General features: G+C 34.7%; 1 protein-coding gene across 3 annotated transcripts in view; it reads left to right on the top strand.

The window, feature by feature from the left end:
• The window catches only part of ATP9B (ATPase phospholipid transporting 9B (putative)), a 154,062-nt gene that overhangs the window by 134,517 nt on the left and 3,500 nt on the right, over nucleotides 1–16,045 (top strand). For 2 of the 3 annotated variants that reach the window (XM_058831637.1, XM_058831636.1), the window contains exons 16-28: nucleotides 1,622–1,783; nucleotides 2,339–2,431; nucleotides 3,616–3,699; nucleotides 4,253–4,423; nucleotides 5,825–5,923; nucleotides 8,550–8,639; nucleotides 9,104–9,248; nucleotides 9,582–9,646; nucleotides 10,077–10,232; nucleotides 10,374–10,438; nucleotides 11,504–11,612; nucleotides 13,258–13,315; nucleotides 14,005–14,208. In XM_058831637.1, the coding sequence (XP_058687620.1) occupies nucleotides 1,622–1,783; nucleotides 2,339–2,431; nucleotides 3,616–3,699; nucleotides 4,253–4,423; nucleotides 5,825–5,923; nucleotides 8,550–8,639; nucleotides 9,104–9,248; nucleotides 9,582–9,646; nucleotides 10,077–10,232; nucleotides 10,374–10,438; nucleotides 11,504–11,612; nucleotides 13,258–13,315; nucleotides 14,005–14,208 (1,501 nt within the window). Of the gene's footprint in view, nucleotides 1–1,621; nucleotides 1,784–2,338; nucleotides 2,432–3,615; nucleotides 3,700–4,252; nucleotides 4,424–5,824; nucleotides 5,924–8,549; nucleotides 8,640–9,103; nucleotides 9,249–9,581; nucleotides 9,647–10,076; nucleotides 10,233–10,373; nucleotides 10,439–11,503; nucleotides 11,613–13,257; nucleotides 13,316–14,004; nucleotides 14,209–16,045 lie in introns of those variants that run through there. The other variant, XM_058831638.1, reaches the window with a different exon arrangement.

The following is a 16,045-nucleotide window of genomic DNA, read 5'->3' as shown; positions in this document are numbered from 1 at the left end:
AGAAGAAAAAATAAAAATACAATTGAGTATAGGCCAAGTATAACAACGCAAAATGAGTGTGCTGCAAAATACTAATTTAAATGGTATGTGAAGCCAAGCATAAATAAAATAATAAACAGATTTGAGCCACCAAATATAGAACACTTAAGTCCTAGCTGCAAAAGAACACAAATAAGATGATAGGGTTTTAGTACAAAGATGCAATTTACAGGTCAGAATGTAATAGTAACCCTTCACTGTGAAAATGGAAAATAAACCTTGGAAGTACTGGGTCATTTGCAGCTTATATGCTACTTCTGGTGAAGAAGAAAAGTTTGTAAAAAAGCTTCCTGTAGTTTTCAAGAATCTAAAATGGTGCTTTTCAAATTGTGTTCTATTCTCATCCATTACTGCATCTCACCGTATTTTCATCTTGTGATGCCTTCACAGATGGCACTTCTAGGGTTTTTTACAGGTTCACACAGGATTTTATTCCAATTTTAAATTTTCCTGGAAGCTGAGGTGTTTTATCTGCTTTGTGTGAAATTCTTAGTGACTGTCATGTCTGTTGAACTTACCTAGGGAATTTTCTACTTTCATGTTTTTTATCAGAGTTCTTGGGTTTATTTTTATATCTTGCCTAAGATTAATAGCAGAGCCTATTCATCCATAAAAATCCAGGATCCCTAAAGATCATATGAACTGCATTATAGTTATCTTTCTAGTGATTTAAAAATCTGGTTTCCAGTAATGATTAGCATTTGAAAAACTAAAAGTAGATTGAGGAGAAGCTTTCTTTAATCAGAAGAAAAAAATAGATATGGAATGTGTCTTGTATATAAAACAGTAAAATCAGTAAAGCAGTTTTTCTAAAATGTTCATTTTTTGAAGGAATAAATCACACAGTGGTGGTGGGAGATAATTAAAGTATAATATAGAAAAATGTTGAAGCCAGATGTCATGCATTTCAAAGCAGCAAAATATTGAGAAAGGGACTTTCCCATGTGAGTTTGTGGGATGCAGTATTGTAAGCTTGGTTTTCATCTTATTTGATGTAAGAAGTCATATTACTGTTGAAACAAAGTATTAAAATTATGCAAATGAACAAAGTAAACTAAAAATAAGGTCCTTTACTTACCTACTTACTAGCTATTACATTGTCTCAACTTGCATGTAAATGTAGATGTAATAAACTATTTTATATGGAAATACCCCCAAATACCCCCAAAGTCTTTTACTTACATAATAGTCTTGTTGATACAGAAATCGTATTCTCATTTTGCAAAATTTCTACTCGATATCCTTGATGTATTGTTGAATGAATATGGGGTATTTCTTAGAATAGTTATTTCTGAACAATATGTTCTAAATACCTCATTTTCGGCAATAAGTTCAAAAAAGTTTTTTATATTCTTCATAAGAAATTTTGCAAGCTTTTCAAGGGAAGCATGTAATTGGATGTGTTAAGATTTTAGTCTGCTGTTGTTTATTTTTTTCCCCTAGATTCTTGGAAGAGTTTACACTTTTGCCCTAGCAACAGTTGTTTGGCTTTAGCCTCATTTATATCACAGTATCATAGACCTTTCACACTTAAATATGTATCTTTTCTGGTTTGTTTGGGTTCTTTTCTTTCTTTCTTTAGGTAGCTCTGGTGCAGTGGACAGAGAGTGTGGGTCTCACTCTGGTTAACAGGGATCTGACCTCAATGCAGCTGAAGACCCCTGGTGGACACATCCTGACATACTATATCCTGCAGATCTTCCCCTTCACTTCTGAGAGCAAGCGCATGGGCATCATAGTTAGGGTAATTTGGGGGATTTTCTGGGTGTTTGGTTTGATTTTTTAAAAAATGCTGGCAGATCAGACTAATTCATTGATTACATTTGCCTGTGCATGGATTAACTGAATATGCAATGAATGTTGCATCATAAAAATGTGTAACAAGCATTTACACAAAGTTATTGGTTAAATTTTTAATTGGCAGGTATTTCAAAGATGCAGAGCTTTCTGTTTTGAGTTGGTATTTGCCACCCAAGAAACAAAATATAAATTAGAGGGGACATAACCGTGATATTTTAAAATTTAGTTTAGGGATGCTAAGAATCTATTATGCTTGTTGACTTCAGTTAGAACTGGTCCTCTTACATGGAAATAGAGGACATGTATCTTAATGGAATCAGAGATAACTCTGGAAATAGTAACATCAAATAATAAAACTTACTTCTTGGCAAGGTACTTTGTCTTTTATAAATGGGAACCTATTGAGTGCTTCAGAAGGCAGTTAAGTTATTGGTAGGTAATTGTCTTTATAAACAGATATTCCTCCCCCTCACCCCCCCTTTTTTTTGTAAAATTTTAGGATGAATCTTCCGGAGAAATTACATTTTACATGAAGGGTGCAGATGTTGCCATGTCCACTATTGTACAGTACAATGATTGGTTAGAAGAAGAGGTAAGAAAGAAAATCAACATTTACAAAAATTAAAATTTTATAAAAATTTAAAATCTAAAATGTATCAGATATAATTTGGATATGTTTAAAGGAAAATCTGAGGCAATGCAGTAATAGATTTTGAACTTCAGTTATGCGTATCCTGAATGGGTTTTAAGGGATTAAAATTATTTCCAGTTCCTGAATAACATACAAGAAAAGCAAAGCTGGTAGTAGTAGCAGGACACATTCCTACTTAAAACAAGGAAGTTGTTTTTCATTGACTGACCTTTCACATAAAACCTAATTACTTCTGAGAAGTATTCTGCTATAAATCTGTTTATCCTGTAATGCCATGGTTTGATCAAAATCTGCAGCAAGGTATGATTATGAATTACAGACTTTGACAAGCATTTGTCCAAACTAATCTTTTTTTAACCACATTTATTAAACTTCAAATAAAATAGTGACTGAATTTCAAACCTGATTTATATTTTTTACTGTATGTTCTAGACAGTACCAGCAATCATCTTATTTTTGACCCTACATACAGCCAATATGTTAATACAATGATTACACCATGTATGTTCATAATGGTATTGGCAATATGAATCAATATCTGCTGCAGGGCAGTTTGATTTATTCAGGGACATGAATAAATTAAACTCCCTCAAGACCTAGCAAAATGTCATAAAAATTACTTTTGGTGATAATGATGCACAATTAATTGTAAAATACTTGTTTAATTTATTTAGCTTTATGAGGTCAAATCAATAAGTGTTTGCACTGGAGAGCCTTGTTTTTCATTAAGACATGCTATTCCATGGCTATTTTTAATGTGTAGATGCTTTTCTGGTAAGAGATACTTTCAGTGAAAAAAGAAATGTACCTCCGTACATTAATAGTAGTATAACACTACTGTTACGTGCCTCAAAAGAAGATTTAATTTATTTTAAAGCTTCATCCTAAAAGAAATTTTCTTTATGCTAAGAGAGATCTAATTGACTTACTAATAGCAAACCACTTCATTTGGGGGACCTGAAGTATAATTGCTTTTCATCCTGTTTGTGGCATCTCCAGAGTATTTTAAGGGTCTAAAGAAACACCTAAAGTTATGGTACAGATATACCCTGTTAGCATACAGTATAAAGCATGAACACAGGATTCAATATTTGTATAACTATTCTGTGCTTTGGTTCATTTAGTGTGGTAATATGGCACGAGAAGGACTGCGCACACTGGTTGTCGCCAAAAAATCACTTACTGAAGAACAGTATCAAGATTTTGAGGTATGAATGGACAGAGTGATCTTGGGCTTTATCATATTTGATTACTTCAAGGAGAAAATTTCTCTTTTAATTTTTTTAAGGTTGCCAAGAAAGATGATTCATGTTTAAAAAATAGATAATTAAGGTATTGTCCATAATACGTTGAAGGCTTTTCCATTCATTAGTGATGGTTCTAGAGTCATATGTAGGATCCTGTTTACTTTATTACTGGATTGGACAGTGTTTTCCCAGAAGCTAGTGTAATGTTATTTCTGTAGCTTCTGCATGACCTAAAAAATCTACTTGTTCTCAAAGATAAGGCCTTTCCTCCTTAGAAGCTGTGATGCCTAATTCTTAACAGTTCTTCAGGAGGCATTCTCTTTAGGTGAATTGTCAGAAGAGCCCTGTATAACATTGGGTATAAAGTAAAATTGCTCCTTTAGCAATTGTTCTTCATTAAAGAAGTTTAAAGACAAACATTTTGCCTAATGAATCCATGCTATCACTGAGTGGTAGACTGAATGTATACTTTATGAGTCGTAGCAAACTCTTAAATGGTTTTGTGTTTGTGCAGAGTCGATATAACCAAGCAAAGTTAAGCATACATGATAGAAACCTGAAGGTTGCTGCTGTTGTAGAGAGTTTGGAGCGAGAAATGGAATTACTGTGTCTCACTGGAGTAGAAGATCAGCTGCAAGCAGATGTTAGACCAACTCTAGAGATGCTAAGGAATGCTGGAATAAAGGTACTAAACACACATTGCTGAGATAACAGGTTATCATTTATTAACTTTTCAAATCAAGATATAATTTATATTTGTCTGCATTTAGGTTCTTTCAAAATGAGAAATGTGTCAAATCCTAAACACATGCTGGGCATGAACTAGCAGAAACAAACAAGACACTGTGTTTGAAGTTCCCTTGGTTACCACAGGTTTCATCAATCTCAAACTTACTTCTGTAGGAAAACTACCAATGGATAGATATATGTGTGTTTCAGTCATTTATCCCCTGGCTGTCTACAGTAAACTATCCTTGCTGACACTAAATGAGTTTGGCACAAGATTTGTGTGACAACAATGTTTTCAGGTTTGGCACTCGTAAGAAGTTTCAGTAAAGATCAAAAGGTGAATTATTCGAACTAGAATTCAGAACAGCTGTTGGGGTTTGTTCATTTCATATTAAAGGATGACATGAAAAGCCATGCAGAAGAGTTGGTTTGCTAGACACCTATCAATTTCACATATACAAGTAATGCATTTATTTGAGGGAGGGTTTCAAGTAAATATATGAACAATATCTGAGGGGAGGGGGCAAGATTATAAACATTTTGCTTTAATCAGTGTCAAGCTCTGTTCCAAATAGTTGTAATGACTTTGCATTGTTTAAACTCAATCAGACACAGTGGGGTATTTTTGCATATGCTGCTTGTGCTGGACTTCAGCCCCTCCACAATCTGCGGGAAGGGCAGCTCAGGAGGACAAAACAAACCAGGAGAATTTTGGAATGCAATGACAATAATTTCCTTACACTGGTGATTCCGTCATCTCACTAACTAGTCATTGGACAAACAAACCTTTTTGGTGTTAAGGGGCCAAGAGTGCTGTCACACATTAAGAACAGAACTTTATCCCTTAAACTTTACTGCCTTCTCAGCTTTGCATGGTCAGTGGGCAGGATCTCTTTGGAGTGTTGGGACTGTAGCTCGTGCTACAGGATTTGCTGTCTCATGGATTGGCTGCTGTTTTCTGAGATTATCACCAGGGTCACAGACTGTTGTGTTGCATCATTTTGCTGACAAATGTCATCTGTATCCTCACTTTTCTGATCAAGGTAGTATCAGGGCCATAGGGAAAGGATTTCATGCTTCCCTAGAGCTTTGCTTTGTCTTCATACACATTGAGACATTGGCCCTTGTGAGAATGGAAGGGGAATGGAGCTGCAAAAAGTAAAGACAGTTCTTTTCTGCTTTGCATACTATTGCAGTACAAACTGTTAATTTTTCTTTAAAATGCACAAATCAGTATATTTTCATGGATAATCTGATCCAAAAAGGTGACAGAGAAAAGTTGGAAATAGATGTCATGTAGATTTAGAGAACAGACATGCTAATATCCAAAGGAGTAACCTCTTACATTATTTTGCAGATATGGATGTTAACAGGAGATAAACTGGAGACAGCAACTTGCATTGCAAAAAGTTCTCACTTAGTGTCTAGAAATCAAGATATTCATATTTTCAGACCCGTAAGTATAGTTCTAACTTTTTTTGTTGGTTCATCAAAGGACAGCTAATAGCAGTGTTGGTGTATTCAATTAGTAGTTGGCTGGTTGTTGAAAATAGTTTTGTTACTGTACTGAGTGTCATAGTAATGGTCAAGAGAGTAGTGCTTAGGTTATAAAATTACAAAGTATTTAAGGATGTTGTTTTCTAGAGTTGTTGATGTGCTGTAGAAATGTTTTTATCCATGTTTGGGTGACCCAGGTTCAAGACCAGGTTCATTTGACACCCTTAATAACAGACATAGCAAGGTACCTCTAAATAGCGATGGAGAGGAGTCTGTGTGAAGTGAGGTGCTGAGCCACTAAGAAACTATCCATGCATTTAGGCTGTCTGAATGTTATTCTTGCTTGTTTTAGCATTTTCATTGATAGAACTCTTTAGACTCAAGCAGAATTAATCCTGAATGAAACTGCGAACATCCTCTGTATAAACATAGATCAAACTGGTATGAGAATTTTTTTCATGTCATTTTATATATATATATATGCATTTTACCAACAGACTTTGTTAGAAAAGTAAACTGAATCTTCTACACATTTTATATGTGTAGTATCTACTTGACTGAAGTCAAGCAAAAATAGATTTTCTAGACGTTGATTGATGCTGTGTGATCAGACGTAATGCGTCTGTTTGTTCTAAATGAACCGCTTGCACCTACAGAAATAATTATATGAATATAATTTACATGTAAATGTATTTTCTTCTGAAGCATCAGAACAGCAAATTAGGCCCTGCAGACTACTATTTGCAATTAAATTATTAATGCTTCTGATAAAACTTCAGATCAATTTTTGTTGACCTTTCTATGTTGTAGTACCACAAATTAAGTCTTCCTGAACACAATGTATTTAGTTGAGTCAGATTTTTATTTTCATTACCTTGACTGGTAATGAGAGATCAGCATAAAAAAAACCATGTTAACTTAGAATACACAAAGTTTTAAATTAGTTAGAAAATGTATTAAAAAATATAGAAAATTTATAAAGAATTAATTCTGTGGCTATACCTGTTGCAAGGAAATAACTACTGAATTAATGTGAGAAAATATCAAGCACTATAACACTCCTAATGTGTTATAATAATATAATGTGTCCTAATAATTAGAAAGAAAACACCTTTTGCTACTCTCTTTCCAAAAAGCTGTATTTTGTTTTTAACAAAAATGTTTATTCTTATAAGTCTTAACTTCTACAATTTGTAATTCTGGAGGTATTTACAAATTAAAAAAAAAAAAAAAAGCATTATGTTAAGTGAAATGTGGAACATAGAGGACAATCACTGCTCCTTAGTATACACAAGTGCTGGCATCTCTTCATCACTGCAGTGGAGAAAGAATGTGCTAGGCCAACAGAGACTGGTGTTCCTAACAGCTGTCAGACAAGGAGGTTTCTCTTTACATGCTTAATTGTGGGAAAGAAGGAAAAAAATTCTAAATCAGGGCATGTGTATGGGTTTTTCTCTTTGCAGGGGCTTTTTAATGTAACTCAAATTTTATGGGTAGTAGAGCTCATCTGGAGAGAGAAAGGTTCTTTGAAGTGCATCTGGCTGGGTAGTAGTGGGTCAAGGACAAAACTTCACATTCAATGTAATTAAGATTCATATATCTTAAAAGTAATTTAATCAAAGTGTTGACAGAGGTAAAATTAAAAGTGTAATCAGAGCTTGTGTTTTATTCTGTGCTTGGAACTTTGTCTAGCATGATAGCTCTAAAATACATTGATATTTATTGGGGAAAAAAAACAAAAAACAAACAAACAAACAAAAACTAAATAAAAACCAAAACAAATAAAAAATCAAACAAACAACAAAAAAGCAAACAAAAACCTACCAAAACAAAAAAATACACCACACCCAAACCTGCCAGTCTCTTCAAAATCTGGTTATAATTTAAATTTTTCATATTTTACTTATAGCTCAAAACCTTCCAAAATGCATTTAGTGACCTTTGACTGCTTTTTGCATTTCAGAAGTTTTTTGCATTTCATAATTTTTTCAGAAAGCTGGGCCTTTCTGAAAAAATTATGTAAACAAAAAAATCTATGATGTAATGCTTTCAAATTATGCCACTTGATCTTGTCTTCAAAGTCATGCAAGATCCAAAAAGGATTAGTACTAATGTGCATCTTTATGTGCCCTTTGAAATCTGTGCCTGGTTACCAAAACTGAAGGAACAATTAAAAGGAACGCTTTGTGTTATTCTAAGAACATATTTTACTGGTTAATAAACAAAAATAATTGAGGTTTGCTTGGGAAACTTTTCTGTTTTTCTCTAGACCTGCCAGGATGAAAAGACTCAAGACAGCTCAAAATTCAGACATTTTAATGTCATGAATTAATTACTGTTTTAGCCCTTGTGAACTTTGGTGAAGAGCCACTTAAGCTGACAACATAGATTTTACTTATTTGATGATTATTATTTCACTTCATAAGATTTGAGGCTTATAGTGAAATTCCATGGGTGTTAGACTTGAAGTGAGATAAAACACTTGAACCAAGGCTTCTGAGTATGAGTTTTTAAAACTTGATTTTTTAGGCAGGATTTCTTTAAGCATATAACAAAATCTTTTAACTGAGTGTTTTTTATTGAAGGTCGCCACTCGAGGAGAGGCTCACTTAGAACTAAATGCTTTTAGGAGGAAGCATGACTGTGCCTTGGTGATATCTGGGGACTCACTTGAGGTAAAAACTTGGTTTCCGTTAAATTATTTATATGCTTATGGTCGGAAAGTAATGTGTCAGCATCTTCATGCTTTTTCCCAAGTATTTTCCCATACTTTTAAAAAGACCTTAGAGGTATTTTTGCTTATCACTGAGTGCAAATTAGATGATATATGTTGTAGATATGCAAATGTTGCTGGGTTTCTAATCATCTATACAGTAACAATGGAATTTGTATACAGCATGCTTTAGTACTGTCTATTCTCTTAACCTCAAAGCACGTCGGTGCTCAAACTGACATTCTCTTTGATTTTAAAAATAATAAAGCCACAGTCAAGGTGAATCTGTCCTTCTTTTTTCCCTCACAGTTGGATGTTGTACATGGAAAACTTAATTAAAAAAAATCTTTATACTGTGTTTTTGTGTTGGGCTACATGTAGTAATATTTAATTGTAAATAAATCCAAGTGTCTTTTTTTTCCTCAGGTTTGTCTGAAGTATTATGAACATGAATTTGTAGAGCTGGCTTGTCAGTGTCCTGCTGTAGTGTGCTGCCGATGTTCTCCTACCCAAAAAGCCCACATTGTGAAACTGTTACAGCACCACACCGGGAAGCGCACATGTGCAATAGGTAACTCTTGGCACAATCCCCGTAGTAAAATCTGTAATAAATGTAATCAGCAGGTGGCACCACGGAGAAATAGCTGAAACAAAACCAGAGAGACTTTTTTACCAACCTTTACCTACAGCCAGGTATTGCATAGTTGTGGCACAAAATGCCATTCCATGAGAAAGGTGTGGTTATCTTGTCTATTCTGCAGGAAATTCTTGATTACTGAAGTAATTAATCCTAAGTCATAGATTAATTGTAAGAATTTAAAGGTATGTAAGAGGTTTCTCAAATACTGTAAGGCCAGGAGAATAAAACCTCTGAAGAACTGAATATTGCAGTGACATTTTCCAGGTGATGGAGGAAATGATGTCAGCATGATCCAAGCAGCAGACTGTGGAATTGGAATTGAAGGCAAGGTAATGTTAACAGTTTCACTGTAAAATGTGTGTCACATAGCAGTAGAATCTGATTAGAAGCTTTATTCTTAAACAACAGTGAATTGATCGTTTCTAATTAAAGTATTCTGCAAGATGATAAGAATGCTTAGTCTTTAGTATTTTTGCTTGTATGTCTTGTGCTTCATCTTTTTGAAAGCAGAAAAAGCTGTAGTTATTTCTGTGTAGCATTTACCTGGAAGAAGCAGGAGAAGCAATGAAACTTACTTGTTACAGCCCACTGCATCTTAGAACATGCACAAAAAAAATGCTGTGTCTCATTGCAGGGTTGATTTTCAAAGAAGGAACAAACTTATCTTTTAAAATTAATTATTGCTAAGAATTTTGAAACTTGATACACTTATTTTATTCTGAGCTTCAGAATAATTGAAATATTTTTCTTTTCTTCTAGGAGGGAAAACAAGCTTCTCTAGCAGCTGACTTTTCTATCACACAGTTTAAACACATAGGTAGGCTGCTGATGGTACATGGTCGAAACAGTTACAAAAGATCAGCAGCACTTGGTCAATTTGTCATGCACCGAGGCCTTATTATTTCAACTATGCAGGTATTTAAATCTTTGTTTTCTGAATAGTTAAAATCCCTACGTCTGTCTTTGAAATGACAGAATTAACCAGTATTGTTATTTTTTCTATATTGTATTGTTCTGTATATAGAATTATATTAATTAATTATCTACTTTTCGTAGGCTGTATTTTCATCAGTCTTCTACTTTGCATCTGTTCCCTTGTACCAAGGATTCCTAATGGTAGGGTAAGTCAAAGCAACAGTTATGATATCTGGTAGTAAATACAGCAAACTGGTTAAATAACACCATGGGCTTGGTGTCATCCACGTTTTTCATGTATTTATCATCGATACACTACCAAAACCTGGGATGAGTGTACCAAGGAAAATCACACAAGATTGGATATGCACTATATGAGGGGTGAAGTCTCATTATCAGTTCTCTGGAGAGTGGGATCTGCATAGCCTTAGAAGATACCCTAGAACCTGTGCACATACAGGGTGAAAACAAGAAAAAAAAAATCTCCCAGACCAGACCAGCTTCAGGTCTCACACAGATTGATGTACAAACCTCAGTGAGTCACAGGGTTTTATGTTAAAAATCGAGCTGAAGCTACTACGAAACTTCCTCTGAGAGTGCACTACCCAAGTTTGCCACATAGATTTCCATTCATGTGAATATGTGCAGCATTAGGAGCACCTTGGTCATGTTGCAGCAGCAGGTTTACTAATATAAAGTAAATTAAATCTTAGTCAAACCATGGTCTGATTACACCAGACTTTGCAGAGGCAAACAGTAGACCTCTCTAAAACAGTAAAATGTTTGTAGAAGCTGTGCTAAGTTCCAGGGAAGTACATATGGAAGTGTGTATCTGGCATGTGTACAATAAAATCCAAAGCCACTTACAGAGCTGTTAAGACTCTTATTCATCCTTCTCCAGGTTGTCCAGAATATAGTGCTCTTTTTCTTCAGTTTTCATGCAGCCATCTATAGATGAATTTAAATGTTAGGTCTTTGGACTGGTTGTCCCAAGTGCAAGTGCACAGGGAATATGGTAACAGGTGATATAGAAGAAAGAAATGTGTTCACTGGTTTTGAGTGTATAAGACCTCTGTAACTTCTCACAAGTGACAGCTCTCAGAACCACAAGAGCAGGTTGTATGTGAAAGCTGTATTGGTAAGCTGCTTAAGTACTGGGAAAAAGAACCAGTTTTAATTTCACTTACATAAAAAGAATAATTGAACTCAGTAGATCAGTTTAAAATTATATCATATGAAAGTGTTAATGCATGTTCTTTCCTTTCTCCTAGGTATGCAACCATATATACTATGTTTCCAGTCTTCTCTCTAGTATTGGATCAAGATGTGAAGCCAGAAATGGCATTGCTATATCCAGAACTTTATAAGGATCTCACAAAGGTATGAATGTCCTCAGTGCTCACCTACAGACAAATGCTGAAATCTTTAGTGTGCAAAATTGGGAATTCGTGTAATTATTTTCTTAAGGTATTCCAAGCAAGACAGATTGCACAGCTATTTCCAACTTCTGTACTATTAAAATAATCCACAGTACCAAACACTTCAATCATTTTTATTAATACGTTTCTCCAGGCACCAGTGGTTGTACTGAAATAATTCAAACCTGAAGGTATGTTGATAAAGCAGCCTTGACTCTGGCCCCAAAATCTCTGATGTGGAGTTATTTATGTTTACATTCTCACATCTTACTTTTCCTTTTTAATTGGTAGATTAATTTTTAGGTTTATTTTTTCCTAACATGCAGAAATTACTGCTGATGTCTCCAAAAACTGTCTTGTTTTAAATAACAAGTATTTATACCTGATATTTCTGAACGCAGTCATCCATAAATACTCCTTTCTTTGTGTTTGCACATACTTGCAAACAATTAACATTTATAATTTTTTACCCACAAGAGTGAGATAAATCCCAAGATTCTGTTGTAATAAGTTTTTTGAAAAGTGCTTCTTCTTCATCCTGTGCTGTCAACTAGGAAAATTATGATCCAAGGCAGAAACAGATGGTCTTTTTTAGGGATAGTAAATTCTTCAAAGATGTTTTTAAAAGTTCAGAAGCAGACTCTAGTTAAAGAATATCCAAACTTTTCCAAGCCTTTGTCTTTTTAATTGCACTAAATTAACTATTTCCTATGTTAGTCTGGGATCTTTTTTTTCCTCTGTTGGAGATCTTGGTTCCTTCTCTGCTTGAGAATCTTTGTAGTTTTTGAGATTTCAGTCCATGATCAAACTCAAAAAAGCATGGCCTTCACCTGCCTAAGAGTCATAAGCTTGCCTGTGGAAAGCTGTTCACAGAACATGGAACTTGCTACAGTAATGAAGTGCTGATTCTTGCCTGTTCTAGATTGATCATTTCTTTTGTGGCAAAATGGCTGCTTTGTTTAGCATTTTATCCTTTAAAATACATATCCTTTCAGCTCTTAGGTTCTAACATTTCATCAGTACCCTCACAGAATGCAAGAATCATATGACATGTACAGCATTTATTCTTTGATTTTTGCATATGTTTCAGTCTGTACCATTCACAATCAAAAGATTTAAAATTAATTTGGTAATAGTTACTTGCTGAAAATTTGCAGTAGTCATAAATTTATTCTATGAAAGCAAATGGGAAGTTTATCCAACCTTTGGAAGTTTCTAGTAAATAACTGCAGATTTGCTTAAGGTTTTGTTCAGTAGGTACACAATGCTGTAATTATTTTGAAGACTACATTTTACAAATGATAAATAAACAAATTTTGCTGTATTTATCATTCTGAAAACCAGCCAGAGCATTGCAAGCTAAAGTATCTCTTCTGTTTAAGGCCTTAACTTCTTACTCCCAAATTTAGACTTTGTGCGATTTCTAGACAAGCTTGTAATGAAGAATCATAAAAACAAGTAGAAGCTCTGTAGCCTTTATCACTTCAAATACTGCATATTTTTCTTGTAAAATGTTTCTCTAGCAATGAAGTATTAAAAATATATGAGCTGAATAGATTTATTTTTTTAAAGTTGTGTTTAACTGTCCTCTCACATGTTTCCCTTAGGGAAGATCTTTGTCATTTAAGACTTTCCTCATCTGGGTTTTAATCAGTATTTACCAAGGTAGGAGAGAGTCCTAATTTTGCTGAACTGAGAAATTTTTGTCTGCTATTAGCAATATTGTTTTTCAGCTGCAGGTTGAATTCCCAAAGCTTAACATTTCATCAGCAGTTATATATATTGCTTTCTGTTTATCTCGTAAATCGATATTCCTGTAGTGTGCCAGGCCTATTCAAAACACAGCGTGATTGGTATTTTTATTGGTGCATGTCGCCGAAAAAAGGACATGTTTTTAATTAAATGCTAATCCAGAAAAATTTTAATGAGTGCTTATCACATTGCATGTATTTACACAGTAGTTTTCTTTCACTGAATGACAGAAGCACTGTTGAAGAAATCTGAATTATGGAATCAGTTAAAAGTAATTACACTTTCAACAATATCTCATTTATTTGTAGCACTTGACAAAATGAGGTTAATTAACAGTTCATCAGATATATTGCACTAAAAGGTGTTTAATTTTCTAATAGTTTTATTTCTGTATGGCTTTGCTTTGGTCGGCTTATTTCACATGTACAAAGTACAGTAGATAAATATCCTTCTTTTAGAAAGATCAGTGTTATTAAAAAAAATGCTGGACAAATTTTCATAATGAGCAATCAAATGTTCAGTGTGCAGTTGAAAAAACTGGTACAGTGAAATTTTATTTCAGAGTGTATTGCCAACCTTGCATGCCTCTCCACCCTACCCAGGTGGGATTCTGATGTATGGAGCCCTGCTGCTTTTTGAATCCGAATTTGTACACGTCGTTGCCATTTCCTTCACTGCCCTGATCTTGACCGAGCTCTTGATGGTTGCACTGACCATACGAACATGGCACTGGTTAATGGTGGTGGCTGAATTCCTCAGTCTTGGCTGCTATGTGGCCTCTCTTGCATTTCTTAATGAATACTTTGGTGAGTGTTTTACCGAAGAGCTGTTTTGTATTGTTAATAATGTTTTTCTCTTCCTTTTTTTTTCAATTAAGAATAGGTGATGTTTTGAAATGCAGCTTTCTTTATTAGAAATATAACTGAATCCAAATTAGGCCTAATTAATGTTGGGTTAAAATATTCTCTTCCCCTTTTCTCCTAGAATCCAACAATCTTAATCCTGTTAGTATGATTTATCTAGATGATAAGCTTTACTCAAACCACTCATGCCTTTTCCATTCTTGGTCTGATATTGACAGTCCAAATTGCATATCTTAAATTTGCTTTGAGATTTGCAGTATTGAAAATAGTTATGATTTGTAAAAACTCAGGATCTTTCGCTGAATTGGTGCATTATTTTGTACACCAGACCAAGTGGACCTCATTAGATCTAACTCATGAGGCTAAAATCACTGAAGTATTGTTAGGGAGCGATGCAGCAGCCTAGTAGGAAAGATACCTTATATAGGAACCATTGCTTCATAATTGCAGTAAGCTTGTATTAAGCTTGCTTTGCTTTAAGTTTTGGTATGCCATACTGTGTCTTAAGGTTCTGATTGTTTATAGTTAACAAGATGAAAGAACACATTTTAACTGCAAATCTTAGGAGTCAATCCTTTAGTAAAAATAAAGTATCACAGTGTGATTTTGCAAATGTAACTTACAGAAATATACATAATAGCTTTAATTATACCTCACAAAGAGCAGAATCCGGCTCCTTCTCTGCCTTTTAGGCTCTGATGAGTACAGAGTTGCCCTTCTTCACCTGTCATTTCACATAGCAGAATTAAGTGTTGCATGGCAGTTTCTAGAACTCTTAAAATTCTGCCTTCACTCTCTCAGTTCCCAGGTGTTCAAGGCTAGTATAGTGTGTGTGCATTATATAATTATTTATTTAATCAGTAAATGCTTCACTGCCTATCCCAGGTGTTCTATTACTTCCCAGATTTCTCAGGAGTCAAATTTTATTAAAGAAACAACCCTGCTGGGTACCTGTATTGTGCATTATTTCAGGTTTGCCAGAGCACCCTTTTGTTTTCTCTGGCACCGATGCACAGACACATTAATAGAGATTATTGGGTTGATTTTTGAACCTCCACAGTCAGATTACAAATTAAAAGAACAAATAAGAACACATACATGTACTTGCACTTGAGCACAGGCTCCCAGGAATGTCATAAAGCAGAACTTGCAGCTTCACCCTTGAAAGTCTGTAGCACTGGTGACAGCCAGTCCTTCCATCCTTTCTGGTGTGGTTCTGTGAAAAACACTTTTAGATTACGTTCACAAAGGTATAAAAACCGCAGGAACTTTGTTTCTTGCAAATTTTTCCGTAAAGGGGAGTGTTTTCTTCTCTGTGCTCGTTTGTTTGCTGGGCAAGCCCAAGCAACTGAGTCCATAAATGGTTGCATGGCTTCTTGCAACCCAGGGACTTCACTTCTCTATTTCTAGTATTTGAGAGTACTGAAAAGGCTGCAGTTACATGAGATTTTGTAAAGATGTATTTTATTGTGTGTTATTCACCAGTTAATCTGAGAAAATGCCTTTCTCGTAGTCTCACTTCTGCTTAATGCTTTATTCTTATTCGATCTGTCCCATTATAACTGGGGGGAGGGAGCTTTTTTGTGTATGGAATGTAGCATAAACCTAAGTGATGGTTTCCAGTTCAAGATATAGAACAACTTCTGTGGATCAGGAAAAACGGTCCAGACCAATAATTCTTGGTCAATAAAGAATTTAGTTCACTGTCAAATAAACTTATTTCAGTGATGTTGCTTACAAGGATCATCTGCTTCCAGAGAAATGATATGATGACATGGCA

This window comes from Poecile atricapillus, chromosome 2 (assembly GCF_030490865.1).
Source record: "Poecile atricapillus isolate bPoeAtr1 chromosome 2, bPoeAtr1.hap1, whole genome shotgun sequence".
NCBI lineage: Eukaryota > Metazoa > Chordata > Aves > Passeriformes > Paridae > Poecile > Poecile atricapillus.
Note: the sequence above shows the minus strand (reverse complement) of the source record. Positions and strands in the feature narration are given on the sequence as shown.